Genomic DNA, 17226 nt, shown 5'->3' on the forward strand with positions numbered 1-17226 from the left:
CATTTTTTGTTGAAAAGATATATCAGTATTTCTTGTTCCTATTGATCATACATAAATAGAACGATTTTGTAAATTCTGCTTGTTCAGTGATAAAGACGTATCCGCTGTTGTTTGTGTATCACCATCATGTAGTACATTATTTAGCGACTAGTAATCGCGGTTCCCTTGCCAGAAAGGTACGTAAGCGATGATGGATGGCACACTTTATATTAAATTCCCATTGGTATTATTCCCTCAAAAGGCTATCGTTGTTCAGTGTGTGATGGATTGTTCCTCCTAAGTGTAATACATGACGTCACAAACACAGGAAAACAACTAGGCTGGCGCATTTTAGAGCCTCATGAGCTAGCTAAGCCAGAATTTTGCTTTGATGAAGCGACACATTTGAACGTAGCGCGTAGTGGTCTCTCGCTTCCACTATGGCAATTGAGTTCATAGAAATGGCCTTATTCACAGAAATAAACTTGATGCTCCGATGCCTCTGCAACTGTATTTGTATTGCAACTGATATTTTTATATAGCCAGGCTCAACTTCCAACAAACTCAACATAGGAAGGACGTAGAACCAAACAAAATACAACATAAAAAGTAAAATTTCCCGTAATAACCCAGTTTCCACACCACACTATTTTCATGTTCACAGTGTATTTTTATCCGTCGCGTTGAACGCAATGTCGTATGCGGTGCGAATGTTCCAATATTCAATAAATGCGCGTTATAAAATTTTACGAACACGATTTACAGTTTGAGTATTCTAACAAAACATTGGCGTCAAATAGACATGGGTTCAGTTCAGACAATGGCTGATGCGGATGTGAAATGGTTCAGCACCGCACATGTAGGGAATAAAATAGCGCGGATAGCGAGTGCCGGGGTGTGGAACGAAGCATATTCAACGGTTAAGTGCCCATGTACTTATATACATATGTAATGCTATACCTAGTTGGAACGGATATCTGAATATTTTATGGAACTGGATAACACTATTCGTTTCTAGAATTGTATATTTGAGTTATTTTTTAAATCTACGTATACTTACTACTTACAAGCGTTTTGTTGCAAATTTGTTTGTTTTAGCCTATTGTCGCAAGTCCAACTCTCAATTCACCAGTTCTTTTCGGACTAAACTTAATTTACTTTATTGTATATTTCAATGCACAGGAACAACCGCAGTGTACACAAATCACCAACACATGTTGTATTATGAGGTATCATACTACGTCTGGTAGTAAGGGAGGTAATATTAGATACGTGTAGGTTTACCTATATTTATAGTAATAAGGATAAACGTTATCTTCCGGGTGGTAAGGAAAAAGTATATATAATATAAGTTACAAATAGCTGGCGGTATTCAGAAGGGCTTCAGTGGCTCGATTTCGGGTAGATCCTTACGATCTCTTTCGCTTCCGAATTGCCCCTTAAAGTAATGGCGTATCGTTAAAATCGCATGTCTCTGAATTAATGAAGTATAATAAGCCCTTTAACGAGAAATGATTGTCTTGTTCATGTCGCACTTAGATTTCTTTTGATAAAATCAGTACAATGTTTACTTGTGTTCATGTAAAGGATTGTACATTTAATCAAAAACGTTATTTGTTTTACTGTAAATTTTCATTCGGCATGCTTGCAAACGCAAGCTCGCAACGGCTTAACAAGCAAAAGCTATAGTTATTTCGTGCATACACAAATAAAAAATATTCCGTGAATATTTATTTTTACGAGAAATTCCTGTATTTGATTAAATTCTCGTATGGAATAATAATGAAGTTCCTACAACCATTAAAATAACTTTAAATTAAATCACTACAAACACTAACATGCAACATTATCAACTAACGACGCTTCGTATCTAACTAATAATCCAATTTAACCTTCTCGTAAATTATTCAAACAAGCAGCCGGTAGTCTATTTACCAGTATCCACGGACACAATTGCCTATTAACCCTGTATTGTTCTTCGCTATTAAATAACCTTTAACTAGGCGTGAGGGTCTATAAGAAACTCGTTTCGTGAACTTAACACGACGTTTAAGTTTAATGAAAGAAGCTAAAGTAGGCGATCGATAGCGGACACACCTAGCGGGGTGGACAGGCAATACATAACGTTAATAAAGCCGCACCTCGCTTTATATCCGCTAATAAACCAGATTATAGTCGCCGGAGCGCCGTACACCGACACTAAGCTGTTACACACACAATATCTGACAATCATATTGTTTTGATGCGGCTATCTGCACGCAATGTATCTTGATGTGCGTTCTGTACTTACTCTTTATCTAAATAGGCAGTTATAGAGAGAGAGAGTTATATAGAGTAATTAGTGGCAGTAATGAGATCCCCGAAACCTACCAGAGATAATTCCTCAAACGTAGTCAGGGATGTTTATAAACTAGTTAAGTTGTGTGTACTAAGATTATCTAACACTAGCTGTTGCCCGCGACTTCGTCCCCGTGGGTAGAAGAGATAAGTTATGATTTACATATACCTGCCCTGTTTTTTTTCACATATTCCATTGTATCTTCGCTCCTATTAGTCGCTGCGTGATGGTTTATAGCCAAAAGCCTTCCTCGTTGAATGGTCTATTCAACACAAAAAGATTTTTTCAATTTGCACCAGTAGTTCCTGAGATTAGCGCGTTCAAACAAACAAACTCTTCAGCTTTATATGTATATTAGTATAGAGTATATATAGATATAGATATAGATTAAGATACGTAATTTATTGTTATTGATTTTTATTTAGCTTACCTTGGGTAACGATACAATAGCGTATTACGTAAAGACAGTGATGTGAGTATAACCACCATAGAGTCAATATTGAAATCTGTTCAAAATCTGCACGTCAGCGGCCAGCGCTCGTCCGTCCACGGGACTAAATTGAAAAGCTTTCCGAAGCCTATTGCCCGAGCCCATTTTCGTATCAAAGCTGATGAATGGAACTTTTTTGTTCCTATTGCAAATATTCTTTCACAAACCAGTATGTTTCGAAATCCGTGAGCGAATCGGTAAACGCCGATGAATGAAATAACGCATTCCCCTAAGTGATCATCTCTATACATCAGTAATACCAAACGCGTTTCGACGTTATGCGGTAGACAAGAATGTTCCGAAATAACAGAGAAACGCAAGTCATCTTGCGTGATGCCATATATTGCTCAGTAGAAATACCCTTTCAAATATTTAGAGGCAAGTGAATTTCCTTGGGAAAGAAAGTAAACATTCTTTTTATGGCTCGTAAAAACCATGCATCCTAAATTTCGTAAGTGTTCGTTCTCGGTGCTTTTCTTATCTCCTTACATAATAGAAGGTGGAACATGTAGGTATCAGCTCTATTAAATATATTTTATGCATGTGGAAGGTGCGATGCTGATAACCGCTCTCTTATGAACTTACGAGCATCGCAGTGTAATAACGACATGATATCTTAGCTCGGTTGAAGCATTCCTTAAGTAAAAGAAATGGGTTGCATCATCTGTTTTCGTTTACCTTATCATTATGCTTTCAACTTGTGCAGAAAAATTAAATCATCTGGTGTTAAAGGGTTCCCAAAACAACGCTTATTTCAAAAGGAAAGAAGACGTTTTCTAAATTTATTTCTGTTCAAGTAGGCGATTTTGATCCATCTTCACAAATCCCTTCGTCAGTTAAATGTTTATTTCATTGCAAAACTATTTCCTGAAGATGCTCACCAATGGCATCGTCGAGCATCTTCAAAGTAATTGTCGAAGCAATAAGTAAGAGCCCTCAACTACAAAGCGCATTAACATCGATTTACATAAACGGATTTGAATTTCTTAGTCCAGTTGGATTTAAATAATAAATAGATGCGAGACTGTGGCAAGCTGAGAAGACTATACAAAGGAGTCGGGCAGAGAAGGCACGTCATTTATAACCATCCGCGGACACGGCCTTTATGGGAAGATTAATAGATTATGACCTCCATCAGATACAGGGTGTGTCGATGATATACTTATACGACTTGGCAACGATAAGGCCGTATCGGAACCTATATAGAAAATACAATCTTTATAGGCGGTATAAAAGAAGCACTATATCCGGCGTATTCGAACAGAATGTCATATTTACTTCTCTATATAGGTATGTATGTAGAGAAATAAAAAACTTATTCTAAGAGTCTATTCCGAAAATTAATGTTGTTCGGTCCTTACATATCTTGATCAGCTGATGACATTTTTGTATGGTGAGTGGTGGTGGTCAATATCGAGGATAAACATTTTTTCTTGATCCACGGTCATATTTCCACAAGAAGGAAAGTAAAACCTGCTTTTACAGCTGTCAATCACAAATGTAACTAAAACACAGACATATATGCTGCAGTGCTTAATTTAGAGAGAGACACCAGCATAATAAGAGGCAACTCCTCGGGGAGTTGTCTCCTTCCTGAAGATTTACCAACTCCCATATAAGTCGGAATTATTACAAACTTGACGTGCGCGCTCCGCTGTCGGACAAACTTTTGTGCTGCGAATATGTTCGGAAACCTTCATTAGACCGAAATTAGATACTCCAGCGATTGTGGCTTACTGCAATTTTGTCTTTGGAAACGATGGATTACGAAGATAAGTCATTTACAAGAAGAAAACTTTCAATAATCATGAATACAAGAAATAATTACAAATACAATCTGAAAATTATTCAGTTGAAAAAAAGAGTGAAAAGTCTCATGCCATCGGCAGGGAGAATAAGTATTTCAACATAAGGTTATAAACTAGATTAAAATAGTATTCAATGTTTACGTAGGTAGATGTTTCAGTAAAATTGTCTTTTAGCGTATTACATGAATATCTTTTATCATCATCACTATCGTAATAATGTAATATTATAGAACGTTATATTATTGTTGTAGTTCCACAATTAATCCAAGGAAAAATAAACTAGTTACCTAGTAAATAGCTTCTAACCCCACTGGACTAAATGTCAAGGTTTATTAGTTCCGATATTCTAGACTTTGACGAAGGGCAGGAAAAATACAAAAACAATATGTTTTAAAAGAAAACGATAAGTGTCATTCGGAATTGCAACAATAATTAGGATTCTCAACAAACAGGCTAAAAAAACAGTCAAATGTATGACCCTGCTAACGGTTGCTTAACTTCGATGATTTTACTATTTATCGTTATAACGGCAATGAAAATACATCTTTTGTGAAAAATCGACTTGTCCATCATATTTTAACATGGTACCCTTTGAAGACGAAGCCCTAAAAAACCTAGTCTATCCACGTAAACTGCATTTTCCCATTACAAAGTTTGATTTAGTTCCAAGTAAACGGCCAAATGTTCTCCCGGAGAAACGAAATGAACATTTATCTCTACACTTAATCACGGCGTCTTTAGGATTTCGGACCATAAACCTTGGTTAAACTAATGATATCATATTTCACGGAAGCCAGTTATATCTTAACTTTATATAAAAAAGATGGAGAGAGAGTTGAAAATTATTTTAGATTAAAACCTTTTAAAGTTCCATCCTTTTCATATTTCGAAGTCCGTAATTGTTTAAAAACACTCCGTGTTATCTACTAAGTGGAATAAAGTCAGCTAATTTTCTAAAATTGACTAATTGCTTCAATCCAATATGACCAATTTAATTTAAAAACGACCATGTAGCTCTTAAATTTATTGAATTTTTAATTTAGTTCGTTAATCCGTTTCATCTTGAGTACTTTCATTTTAAAATATTTTCTAACTTCTAAAAAATATTGTCCATAAAGGCTTGCCTATAACAAATTATCTGCTATTTATAAAGTTAAATGTTTACATTAAATCAGTACCAAATCTTGATTTCCTGCTTTGGGTTCAAAAGCCCGCCTGTGAGTTTTTCAGGCTGGCAAAAACCTTTTGACATTCATAAAAAACATTTTACAATTTATATTTAACAATCCATATATCGATAGCAATAACTTTCGCTTTTTTGATATTGGTAAGTATGCCTTTAATATTAACTCCGAGCTCAAATACTCAAATTGTTCATTCACCAAATGGTTTGTTTTCCATCTAAACGGATTAATCTCCTCTGATATTTCATCGGAGCTTTCAATTACAATCCGAAATTGCCCAAAGAAATATAATTTGGATTTTTTCCACTCAGATAAATGGTTCTTTTGCAACTTTCAGAGTTATAACGTTGAGGCGGACAGAACTTCCAAGGTTTGAGATAAATTGACGCAATTTAGGCGATTTCAGACGTGGCACGTGGACGTTGTGTATTGAAATATAAATAACAACATATTTTTAACTTAAGGGCAATTAATTTAACTAAGTTTTGAGGGACAGTTATTCTGGGAACACTTTCTTAATTAAAATCCAGTTTGAATATCGATCACTTGTGCTCTATACAGTTTTAAAAGGAACTGCTTACCTTCTAGAAAAAAAGTTTCCATGGCAACCAATATTTAGACATACACCCTACACGTCATGTCTTTCACACATACACAGAGTATAATAAAGCAAGAAGCGTCAAATCAATAGTAGAATGGTAGTAATGAAATCAAGCTCATTTACTGGACATTAGAGATTTGAGTCACATAGACGGCGGGACGCTGTAACACCCGCAGCATGATCGCGGGCAAGGGATCTTGTGGACGTGATGCCCTCGAGTGTTAACACAAACAGAAATAAAAGCAGAAGGTCCATGGTAAAGGGAGTTTTTATTTTTTGATAGCTTAGATTATAATTAACAAATCTAATTATAAAAATGTGCTGACTGACTCGCAGCCACGGCGGCTAGTGTACCCAGTAACCAGCCAGCTGCGTTGTAGATCATTATAGTGCAACTGCGTGTGTGACAACACAGGTGAACTCTCGATTCGGCAATCTAACACCACCGGAGAGGGAAAAGGGCGTTGGACCCATATTTGTACGTGCTTTCCGAAACACGGAAGCTATGTATTCGAATTCGTGTATTACATAATCAGGTACATATAGGTTGTAAAGTGCTTATGAAAATGCTCAAACCTTTTCTATATGACAAGAATTCCAGCTATATTAATAAAGTTGATTAATTTCTAATGTGAATTTTTTTACTATCATTTTTTCCCCTTTAAGCATGCGTCTTGAATCATTAAATCACCTTACATAATAAAATTTATAGAATAAAATGCTATTTTGAAATCGGGGTCTGAGAGACCCACCAGGCATAGCGTGTAACTTTTGCCCACCAGGCATGCCAAGGGTTAATTATCCATAAATTCTACAATCAACCAAAAATATAGTGTTTTCTGTTTTATTCTCTAAACGTAAACGTTTTAAGTTGCTCGCAAAGTGACCAGGATTAATCGAGCTGTTTTAGTACCGTCTATCAAAATTAGTCCAGAGATATAAAACATCTGTCTGGACTTGATAGTGTTGGTCCTAATTAAACCATTTCCCAATTTTGTGCAATAAAACTAGACTTCGATGTCTCCAACGCACCTTAGTTTACGACTAGTACTTACAAGGAAAAGCGATTAAATTTTTATTTTCACTTTTATGTAGTTGCAATTCACTATTTGCGAAATACATACCGTACGAGTTTATTTCAATATTTATGTTCGTATTTCAGAATCGTGTAAATAAAAATTCTAGCAAATCATTATTAATCTTGACATGGAGCAATTAATAACGCATCTGCTTGAATTATTTCATCATCTTCTTTCTCGTAGTTAGAACCATTTAGGTTAAGAGCAATATAGTTTTTATTTATTTTATAACAAAATCTTTAACACGCGAAAGTAGTTCAGACGACACCCCGATTCGGAAGTTCGAACACAACACATAGTTTTGACATTCTTGCTAGAAACTTCTTAACTTATACCTTCTGCCTTCATGTAATTACATGGTTTCCATAGCAACCGATACAAGTAGGTCAAGGCGAAAGTTTTAAAGCTTGGTTACAGTACAAAAACTATTGTTTTTGTTCTGAAAACAAAAGTTAGCTTACAAAATATTATGCTAAAAGTGTATGGTTTGAAGTTTTAATGCTAAATGCTTTTACTAAGCATTTTTTTTAAAATAGCAAAATCTTTATCAGTTTATGGAATCTCTAAAATATATTTTGCTTAGTAAGACTATGAACACAATAACAGTGAAAATTGTATTAAAATGTATAGCGTCAAATAAGGAAAATCATATAAAAACAGCGCACTATTTGCTAAGCTCATTGACTAAAACCTATTTGCCAAAATCCCTTGAGTTGATATTATTTTGCATAGAAATTTCTTTCAGGCGTCGGCAAATCCCCGCTTTATCTTATCTCTTTTAGAACGTGATTGTGGGACGCTATAGAATAAAGAATTCTCTAGTTTCATGGGACGTGTGTACAAAACTAATGCCGCATGTAGGTATTAGTTTTTGGGTCATAATAATATAATTAGAATTATGATTGCTTGTTTTTCACAGTTATATCTGTGGGTTAGGTTCCACCTTTTTTACGCGGATAAAAATTGGATATCTACCAGTAACGCCATTGTAGGAGTTTGCATGTCTAAATCCAAGTCATTTAAAGTGACGTTGCTTTTTACCTTTGCCATCAACTAGACAAGGTTTTTGTGGGACCCTACGCCACGCCATTGGAAAAAACTTTATTTTTAATACACGTTTAAACTACCAACGATTTCGAAAACTATCTAAACTTAAAACACGTATTTTTCTCTGAGATTGTTATCCGTACATACATTTTAAGCATTGCCCGAGTAGACTGCGCTTTACGTACGTGCTTAATAATAAACACATCCGTGTCCTGTTCCTAGTTTATAAAGTGTTTCACATCTTGTTTTCTCAGCGGAGAAGGCCAGAAACAAGAAAACTTTATGAAGAAAATACGGAACTAGTATAAAATAAATAAAGTATTGCAAGAGTGTTCACGACTCGATATATTTGGGTGATGTACGGCTCGGGGTCAAACGTCGCCCGCCTTCCGCCTATAATAACGCCGCCGCTGAAATAAAAACCTTCGCTTCCTGATGCCATTTCTCATTTTCATTATATAAAAAGTATGCGGAACTATATACCTACGGTTAATATTTGTTAAAATCGCTCGGTTACGTAAAAATATTTCGTGTGTATTAATAACTCTTGTTAATTTATCGCAACAATGTGTTTATTCCAAAAACCGTACTTACTTTTCACTTAAACGTTGCAAAACTGCAGTTTAAAACATTTACAACAAGCAGTCCAATGAACATTAAGTTTCCTTAAACTACAAAAGTTCCGACACTTTTATGAAATATTCACTAGAGTTTGCATATTGTTTCACTCCGGAGTCGAACAATACGCCGTCATGTCTCGTGACGTGTGTAAACTCGTCAGAGAACAAACTCCAGGAACTTGCTGTTCCTGACTTACATGACTTTGATAAGGCGATACGTAGGTAAGTGCGGCGGCTTGCTGATTACAGAAAACGGAAGGATTAAACTGTACTCAAAGCTAACTAAAACTCTAAACAACTTGGCCTTTGTTCAGTCTGAAGCGATAGTGACTCGTACGTTTTTGGAACTAGCTCCCGTTTTCATAAACGTGACTTGATAATAATTAATTTTAGCTCTAACAATTTATAATTGATCGCTGTCAGTCAAATAATGATAGATTATGAACATTTCATTTTATTAACACGTTTCAAGATCAATTAGTTAATGATTGATTAATATTCTTTACTTACGGCACAAGTTTGTAGGAGCATCTGTCCTATACTGGGGCGGGATCGATCGTATAAATTTATTAATCAATGTAAGAAAAATCAAGAAAAAGTTACGTATTATTTAGCCTTATAGAAGGAGGAAAACAATAAGACATGTGACTAATTTTAAAGAGCTCAGTGCCGAGAAATATCGAGTATCAGTGGTTATTCATCAATTAATTATCATCATTCAAAAAGTCCAGTTTTCAAACATTATAATTTGAGGGTAGTTTGTGAACATTGATGACTCATAATTACACGATCTACCAATCACAGGTCAGCGGGCATTTCTATTGACATCTGGTGGCGGTCGTTACGCAACTAATGACAACATTGGGTGATATCGCCCATTAGTTTGCTAAATGCGAATCGATTATGAATTGTAAACTCTATTCGATGCGTAATTTTAATGTGTAAGCCATTAAAATTACTCGTAGTTATCAAATCTATACTAACGTGTACATAAAATATTAATATAACTACCTTATACATATATTACCTTATATCATAGACGTAGAAAAGTCAAAATAAATCAACTGAAATAATCATAATAAAACCCTTTTCACATCTCTTTAAGTTAAAATAGTACGACAATAATGATAGCAATTTTATGAATAACCTTTCACAATCTATCTTTACGAATAAAAAGCGGATAAAAGAGAGTTATGTGAGTCAATCTCGCCGATTCTATCTGATTTTAAATGTTAATATTCAATGTTGGAGTGGCAATTTACACAAGGATCTAAAAGGCCCAACTGTTAACTAGGTGCTTGAATAATGTAAGCAGAGGATGGAAAGACATTTCACAACTTGAATAAAAAGAATTAATGATAATGAACAATTGTATTTGGACGTCCTTCAAAAAGTTTTTATTCCGTTTTAAAATTATCTCCCTTCATTTAAATGTCTTTGTAACTAAGTTACTATCAATATTTCATCAGGAGAGTCCCTTTTTTGTGAGCTCTAAAACAAAAGCTTTCAGATTTCAATCGTTTTTTGATATATTTTCGATTTTTATGACTTAAACGGTATCTGCCCGATAAAACGGTGCATGGATGTTTGAATACAGGTATCGTGTCTTGAAAGGATTATCTATAACAGATACTTCAGTCAAGTTTGAAGTTTCACGGCTCAATTAAATCAAACAACCGATAAACAATGAGTGAAGTGTACAATATTACAGGACCCTAATTTTCTGAGGCTTTAATTAGCCTTCTTGAATTTCAAATAACACAAAATGAATTCTTTCAAGAAAGCATCTCGAAACTAATTTAAGTTTTCATTTTGAGGATAAAAGCGTCTTGTATTACAAAGGATTTGTTCGACAACAGCGGAGGCCTACAGCGCCTCACATTCATTGTGCACAAAGACGAATAAGTAGGTATTGTTTTGTTTTCAACTGGCGCTCTCAGGGTATAAATGAGAGGCGGCCCTGGTAATGGAGATATTTCGTCAGCATCTTAAGGCAAAAATAGCATTACTTCAAAACGTTACGTCGCTCCGTGTAATAGTTGAGTTCTGCTTTCCTCGTTTGTTGTTTATGTGTTTCTTTGTTCGCTTCACTTGTGAGATAGAGTGCATCGTTTGACTGTACCTCTCAGCTTCTGAATAGCAGGCATGTCGTTTTGAAAGTGCAGTCGCAGTGCCACGTTACTGGGCCATTACGTCACGCTCCCCTCCGTTAACTTTTACTTGCGGGAGGAAAATAGTTTGCTGTTTTGTTTGCTGAAATAAAACTATTCTGAAACGGAGACGTTTCGACCACTTAATGGTTTTCATCGTTGCGAAGAATAGTGCCGTGTACAGTTAGAATTATTTATAGGTATGAGTTATCTTGCTACAAATTGTCTAATAAATTAATAATTTACAAACTGTACCTTGCTCGACGTACCTAAGTAGTAAAGTTATGTTTTTTTCGTAAGCAAATCATTGTTAAATAAAATTGAAAAAAAAAATAGATATTAGCAGTGACAATTAATTTTTACATCAAATCATCAACGTTCCATCATAAAACTGAAATTGCAAAGCTATCTTGGAATTTTGATTGAACAATAACTCAAAATGTGTTTTAAATTAACGTTTTCATTTAGGGGACGATATTGGAAGGTTATCAATCGTGGGTCCAAACGTAATCGGATCGGGAATCAGTGGCGGCCGAGGGACCTCGTTACAGTTACCAACCGGCCGCCATTTATGAAACCTAATGACTCGTCCTTGTATATAAATGAATGGACATATTAGTACTATGTTGAATCGAATACAAATATTACAATTACAAAACTGGTGTAAAATTAACCCAGCATTTGTAGATTTTAACCCATACTCTATTATGCGTGCGTATAAACCTATTCTTACGTGTAGTAAACACGGAAACTGTTTCATAATATTTTCTCTTACTGTTAAAGTTTTATAACTCTGTTTACATCAAAACATCCCCGTACCTTTATCTCCCAGTCTCTTACAACTTAATGTGGTGTTCTAAACGACAAGACGTATATTTACATTCTGTTATCGGCACGTACATTTATATGTGACGGGTTTGTATCTCGGCAGTAGCGGGGGTCGAGGGCGCTATCAACGGTAATGGGGGTCTTGGCTGGATTGCCGCCGATTAGACCTAACGGCCCGTGGGAATATTGAAATATATCTGCCTCTTTTTGTTCACCCACAACTGGCTTCTTTAACGAACAATGTATTGAAGTAATTCAGAGAGTTATCGTGAGCCCTAAAATAAAGATGTTTAAGTGAATTATATCCATCAATGTGTTTATTCTGCTTATCTCTCGCAAGGTTTCCCGAAAACTTCTCGTTAGTATCTTTTTTCTTCGGAAATGGCTCTTTTTTACTTGGCGTGCAGAAACGGTCGACTTTTCTTTCACAAACATAAGGAAACCGTTTAATTATCGCTAATTGCCAAGAATTCTGGAAGGCGACTTCCTTTTGGATAAACTTTGCCATGCACATACCTACCTAGGTTCAATGTATCATTTCCTGGATGAAGGTTCCACTTCTTTTATGACAGATGGGAAAATGATCTCGAATCTTGATTAAAGAGAGTAGCTAAGTTGTGAAAGCCATTTAAACTTTCCATAATTCTAATCTGTACTGGCCACTCGTGACGAGCTCCAAATAATTTTTAGAAATGAATAGTTTTTGTATAAAAGTTTGAATATGTTTTATGGATGCTTTTAGGTAAATTAGATAGCCTAGCGTAATGTTTTAGTTAATTAGTTTGTAATTAGGTTAGAACTAACCTGTGACGAGGTTGGCGTGGTGGAACTGGCAGACGGCATCAGCCTCGTACCAAGATATGCGGTCTCGGAAGTACCGGTAGAACACCGGGAAGCCTTCCTCAGGTAGTACCCATGTGTTGCTGATGTTTACCTGTCAACCAAAAAAAACGAAATTATATTTTTCTGTTAAACTTTTTCAAAACAGTAAAACTAAACGATAAAACAATGCTGCCTGTTTTTAGTCAATATAGCAAAAAAAGACACAAAAAGCCTCCACTTGACCCTCAGCAATTTTTCACATCGCCTGTCCATTGCACTCGCCAACTATTTATCATTCGACAACATACCTAGTGTCAGACGAATTTTTATATCGTTACAATATTTTACAGAAACGAGGTTTTCCCGTTTATAGAGCTATCTTAAAGATTAAAGTTTCAAAATCGTGTTCCACAAAATAAAAGTCGAGCTCTGAATACATTCGTGTATTCGTACTGCATGCATAAACTTGTGCAAATTCTATACAAAGGAGGTCAATACCGGGGACTGTGCCAGCGCGCCACTTTAATGAACTTTTTCATTTGCTAAAACCATTGTGTGGAAGAAAATTCTCATAACACGTGGAAAATAAGAAAATTTTGTTTTAGTTTCAGTTAGTGCAAACAAGCGTGTTTCCATGTGATATTAGATTACGTAATACAAAGTAATATGTTAACTTTGAACACGGACTTGTGACAAACAAAGTAGGGATGAGATTTCGGCAGCTATGAATGTGCTCGTACAATTGTTATAGATAGTATGTAGATCGTCAAATTATGTACGATTTCCTTATTAAGATCAAATTAACACTAAGTTCACTAAATTAGATCCCCTCGTTTATAAATATAACGTGAAATCTGACCGCTCTCAGTCGAACTTGTTTCGGTTAAATTTAAAGATAATTTCGTCTGCAGCGACCCGTGAATTTACTACGGGTCCTGTTAAATCTTATTATTTGCTAAAATATAAGTTTTAACAAAGGCTTTTTAGAGGTTGTAATCTTCAACTCATATTACTTTCGTGAGAAATGGTTTAGTTACTCTTGTGTACTATTACTATTTAAAAAAAAATTGTACAAGGAATTCTTGTTTTGTACGCAACATGCAATATTGTGAAACCTGAAACACGAACTCTGTATAACTTAATGAACACTTTCAGTGCTGTATCAATCGGTACCCGGTGTTTACGAAAGGCGTCACAACCAGAAAGCCCTAGAGAGTCGGTTAGCTACAAGTCTTTGCCTTTATTGAGAAGCTTGGAGTAAACTGTTAAGGTTTCCTTAGTACATTGGACCGCATAATATTGAAGCTGATGTACGTAAACTCGACTTGAATACTTAGAAATTATGAGGCCTTTGAAAACACTAGGATAATATATGAATACATTTTTGGAAGCTTAAGAAATTTTGTGAAAATTTGGAAAGGTGAACTACACTATTATATGATGTAAAATTCATTAACTAACTTATCCGCGCGTTCTCACAGCGTTTCACCAAAACAAACAAAAAAAAATACATTTTTAATATAAACATATCATAATATATGGCGAAAAAACACGCCTGATTTAAGTGCTCAAGAAACGTAACACAAGTCCTCTGTTTCTGAATGTCAATCTCATGTTAATGTCAGCCGCTATCGTCGTCGGCTGAAGTGCGACTATATTTAGACATAAAAGAGAATTTCTAACAGACCTTATACATAATTAAGGTTGCACAAGAAACATTGAATATTTTTCTTTTCGGATATAAATACCATTAACATATATTTAAGGCTTTCTGCTTTGTTTCGTTCACGAACCAAGCTTTAAATCGAGTTTGTTTTCAAAACATGTAAATTTTGTAGATTAGTATCAACACACTAACACACTTGTTACCACATTTCTTTTTATAAAAATACTCTAAGGCTTGCATTTTTTTTTGTCAATTAAATAAATGTAGAGTAAATATTAGCCGTAAATAAACAGCGTGTTTTGCTCTTGTGTCAGCTTTCCCGGTACGCTTTTACACTATATTTTAACCCCATTGCAAGCTTTAATACATTTTACAGTCCATTGGACTGACACATTGACAGTGTCAGGCTGACGTGTTTAACACAATTTCGTTTTTCACAAATTTGTTCAAAGGTTTAAAACTGACTTAAAATGAGACTGTTTTCACGTTTTACACGAATAATGTCCATATGTCAATTAATCTTTCAACTATAAATTTTTCAATCTCATCACATTAATATTTTTTATGAATTTTAAGGGCTTTTGGGAGCGAACTAGGCGTGACAAGATTTTTTCGTTGTTACTTCCTAGATTTGAACACTAAAGTTCGATCGTGACTTGAGCAGGATTTTTTTCTTGTCGTTGACAATTCATAATTATATTGTTATTTTTGTTTCATTTTATATACGGGAACATTTAACCAAAGCAAGGAACAACCTCTCTTATAAACGTTTAACCGCAGGGTGCAGCTAGCTTTTACTATAAACGACATAGTAATTAATTTAGTCTGAGTCAGGAGCAGAATCGATTGCAGTAATTTTTTTTTAATATTACCTTACATTTTAAGCCCTTGCTAGCACCGTCCCACGAGTATAGTCATGCTTTTTCACGAACAGTACGCTTATGATTTTTCATAATACAAGTTTAGAATGAAGCACGACTTTAAGTCGGTCGGGTTAACTATCGGTTTAAATATAAAATTAAGGTTGTAAACTATTAATGTATAAATTCCAATAAATTGGTATGCCGGGTATAGTTTGAGCTTGCGCAGCAAATTTGCAAGGCAGTCCTCGAACAAGCTGTTCCCGATAACTTAATTAACATGCTGAATTCTCAAGTTCTCGATTTGACTTCCTAATTTAAACAATAGCATGTTCCCACTGTTTATATGCATCGATTGTTCGATTCGATTCCAATGATACAATGTGTCACATCTCTAAAAAAAATCCGGTGATATTCAACTGTAGACTCATCTTTACTTTCAGTCAAATTTTGAATACTAAAAAGGACTTTTGATCTCCTTTTGTACCTTTTTATATAATGTGCTAAGTACATGTTTTTTGATCAAAAATATTCTTCCACTCAAACGTACAACAAAGAAAGTAAAAATACCGATCATTTTTTGTCTTGATAAAGAAATCCGTTGCCTACGTGGATACAGGTGCTAAAAATACACAAGATAGACTATTTACGTCTAAATGTAAATGATACAAGCAGCATTAAGCTCGCTATGTATTATGAAGGTAGGTTGAAGCCATTCATTCAATTCATTGTGAAGGATAAAGACGTTATGTTCCCGTCGGATACAATGAGGGGTATTTACTTTGTTGTGGCTTCTTGACAAACCGTCTTTTGTTTTTATTAAGTTTACGAATAAACTGATTTATGGACAACAGTTGGGAGCTGACAACAAGAAAATGTGGCTAAAGGTTAAGTAGAGTTCGAGCGGCACAAACCATCACTCTTTATGTCCAACGACTATTTTCCGTCATCGGTTGTCTTGTGTTATTATACTTGTGCTATTTCACTTTATATAATTATAAAAAATCGGTAATTGCGAGTAAAACTGGCGTGCTAGCATCTCGCTATCGTGGTTCACGAGACAAAACCCAAACAAACGGACGGTCAGAAGGTTAGACAGCGTAGCTTAGGAATAGGATTCCGTTTTTGAGCGCGGAAACTTAAAAAATAAGTCAGGGTAAAATGTTCCGAATATAACGTGAGTGAACTAAACACAACACTTTTTATTAAACTATGTGTATTTCAAACATTTCAGTGTTAACGTGACTTAGATCAGATAGTAGATATTATTTCCATTAACATTGCATGTGTCTGCACTATTAACGCTAACGATTGTACAAACGACACTTGGCAAGGCCAACTAGACTTGTAGGAATTTCGTAGTCATGTTCTCATATTGCTCAATAATGATTATTGTCTCTGCAAATTGTCTATGAAGATCCTAAGGTGCGGTCGGCTATCCTAAACACGAAGGTTTTATGTTAATGTTTACCACAAATATGTTCCAGTATCTTTGCTGCCAACGCAAGGACTATTAGGCACACGACTGCCTTTTTAATAAAGGTGTGATTTGTTATGTCTATGTAAATAGGCTTTTGTCACGAACAGACGCAAGGTGGCTATTCTTAAACCGGCGTGGCGTGAAAATCACTTTCAAGCTTTAATATGTTAGTTTTTTTACGAAGGCATAATATTACACGTCAATGTCAATCTGAACAAATAATTTTACCAATGACAAGGGTTTTGCCTTATAAAGCATTTCATACGGTAAAAGT

At 35.2% G+C, this 17226-nt stretch overlaps 1 protein-coding gene across 1 annotated transcript in view; it reads right to left on the reverse strand.

The window, feature by feature from the left end:
- The window catches only part of LOC113493242, a 34058-nt gene that overhangs the window by 15163 nt on the left and 1669 nt on the right, over window positions 1-17226 (reverse strand). The window contains exon 2 of the mRNA XM_026871115.1: window positions 12929-13058. Within this exon, the coding sequence (XP_026726916.1) occupies window positions 12929-13058 (130 nt within the window). The remainder of the gene's footprint in view (window positions 1-12928; window positions 13059-17226) is intronic.

This window comes from Trichoplusia ni, chromosome 4, assembly GCF_003590095.1.
Source record: "Trichoplusia ni isolate ovarian cell line Hi5 chromosome 4, tn1, whole genome shotgun sequence".
NCBI lineage: Eukaryota > Metazoa > Arthropoda > Insecta > Lepidoptera > Noctuidae > Trichoplusia > Trichoplusia ni.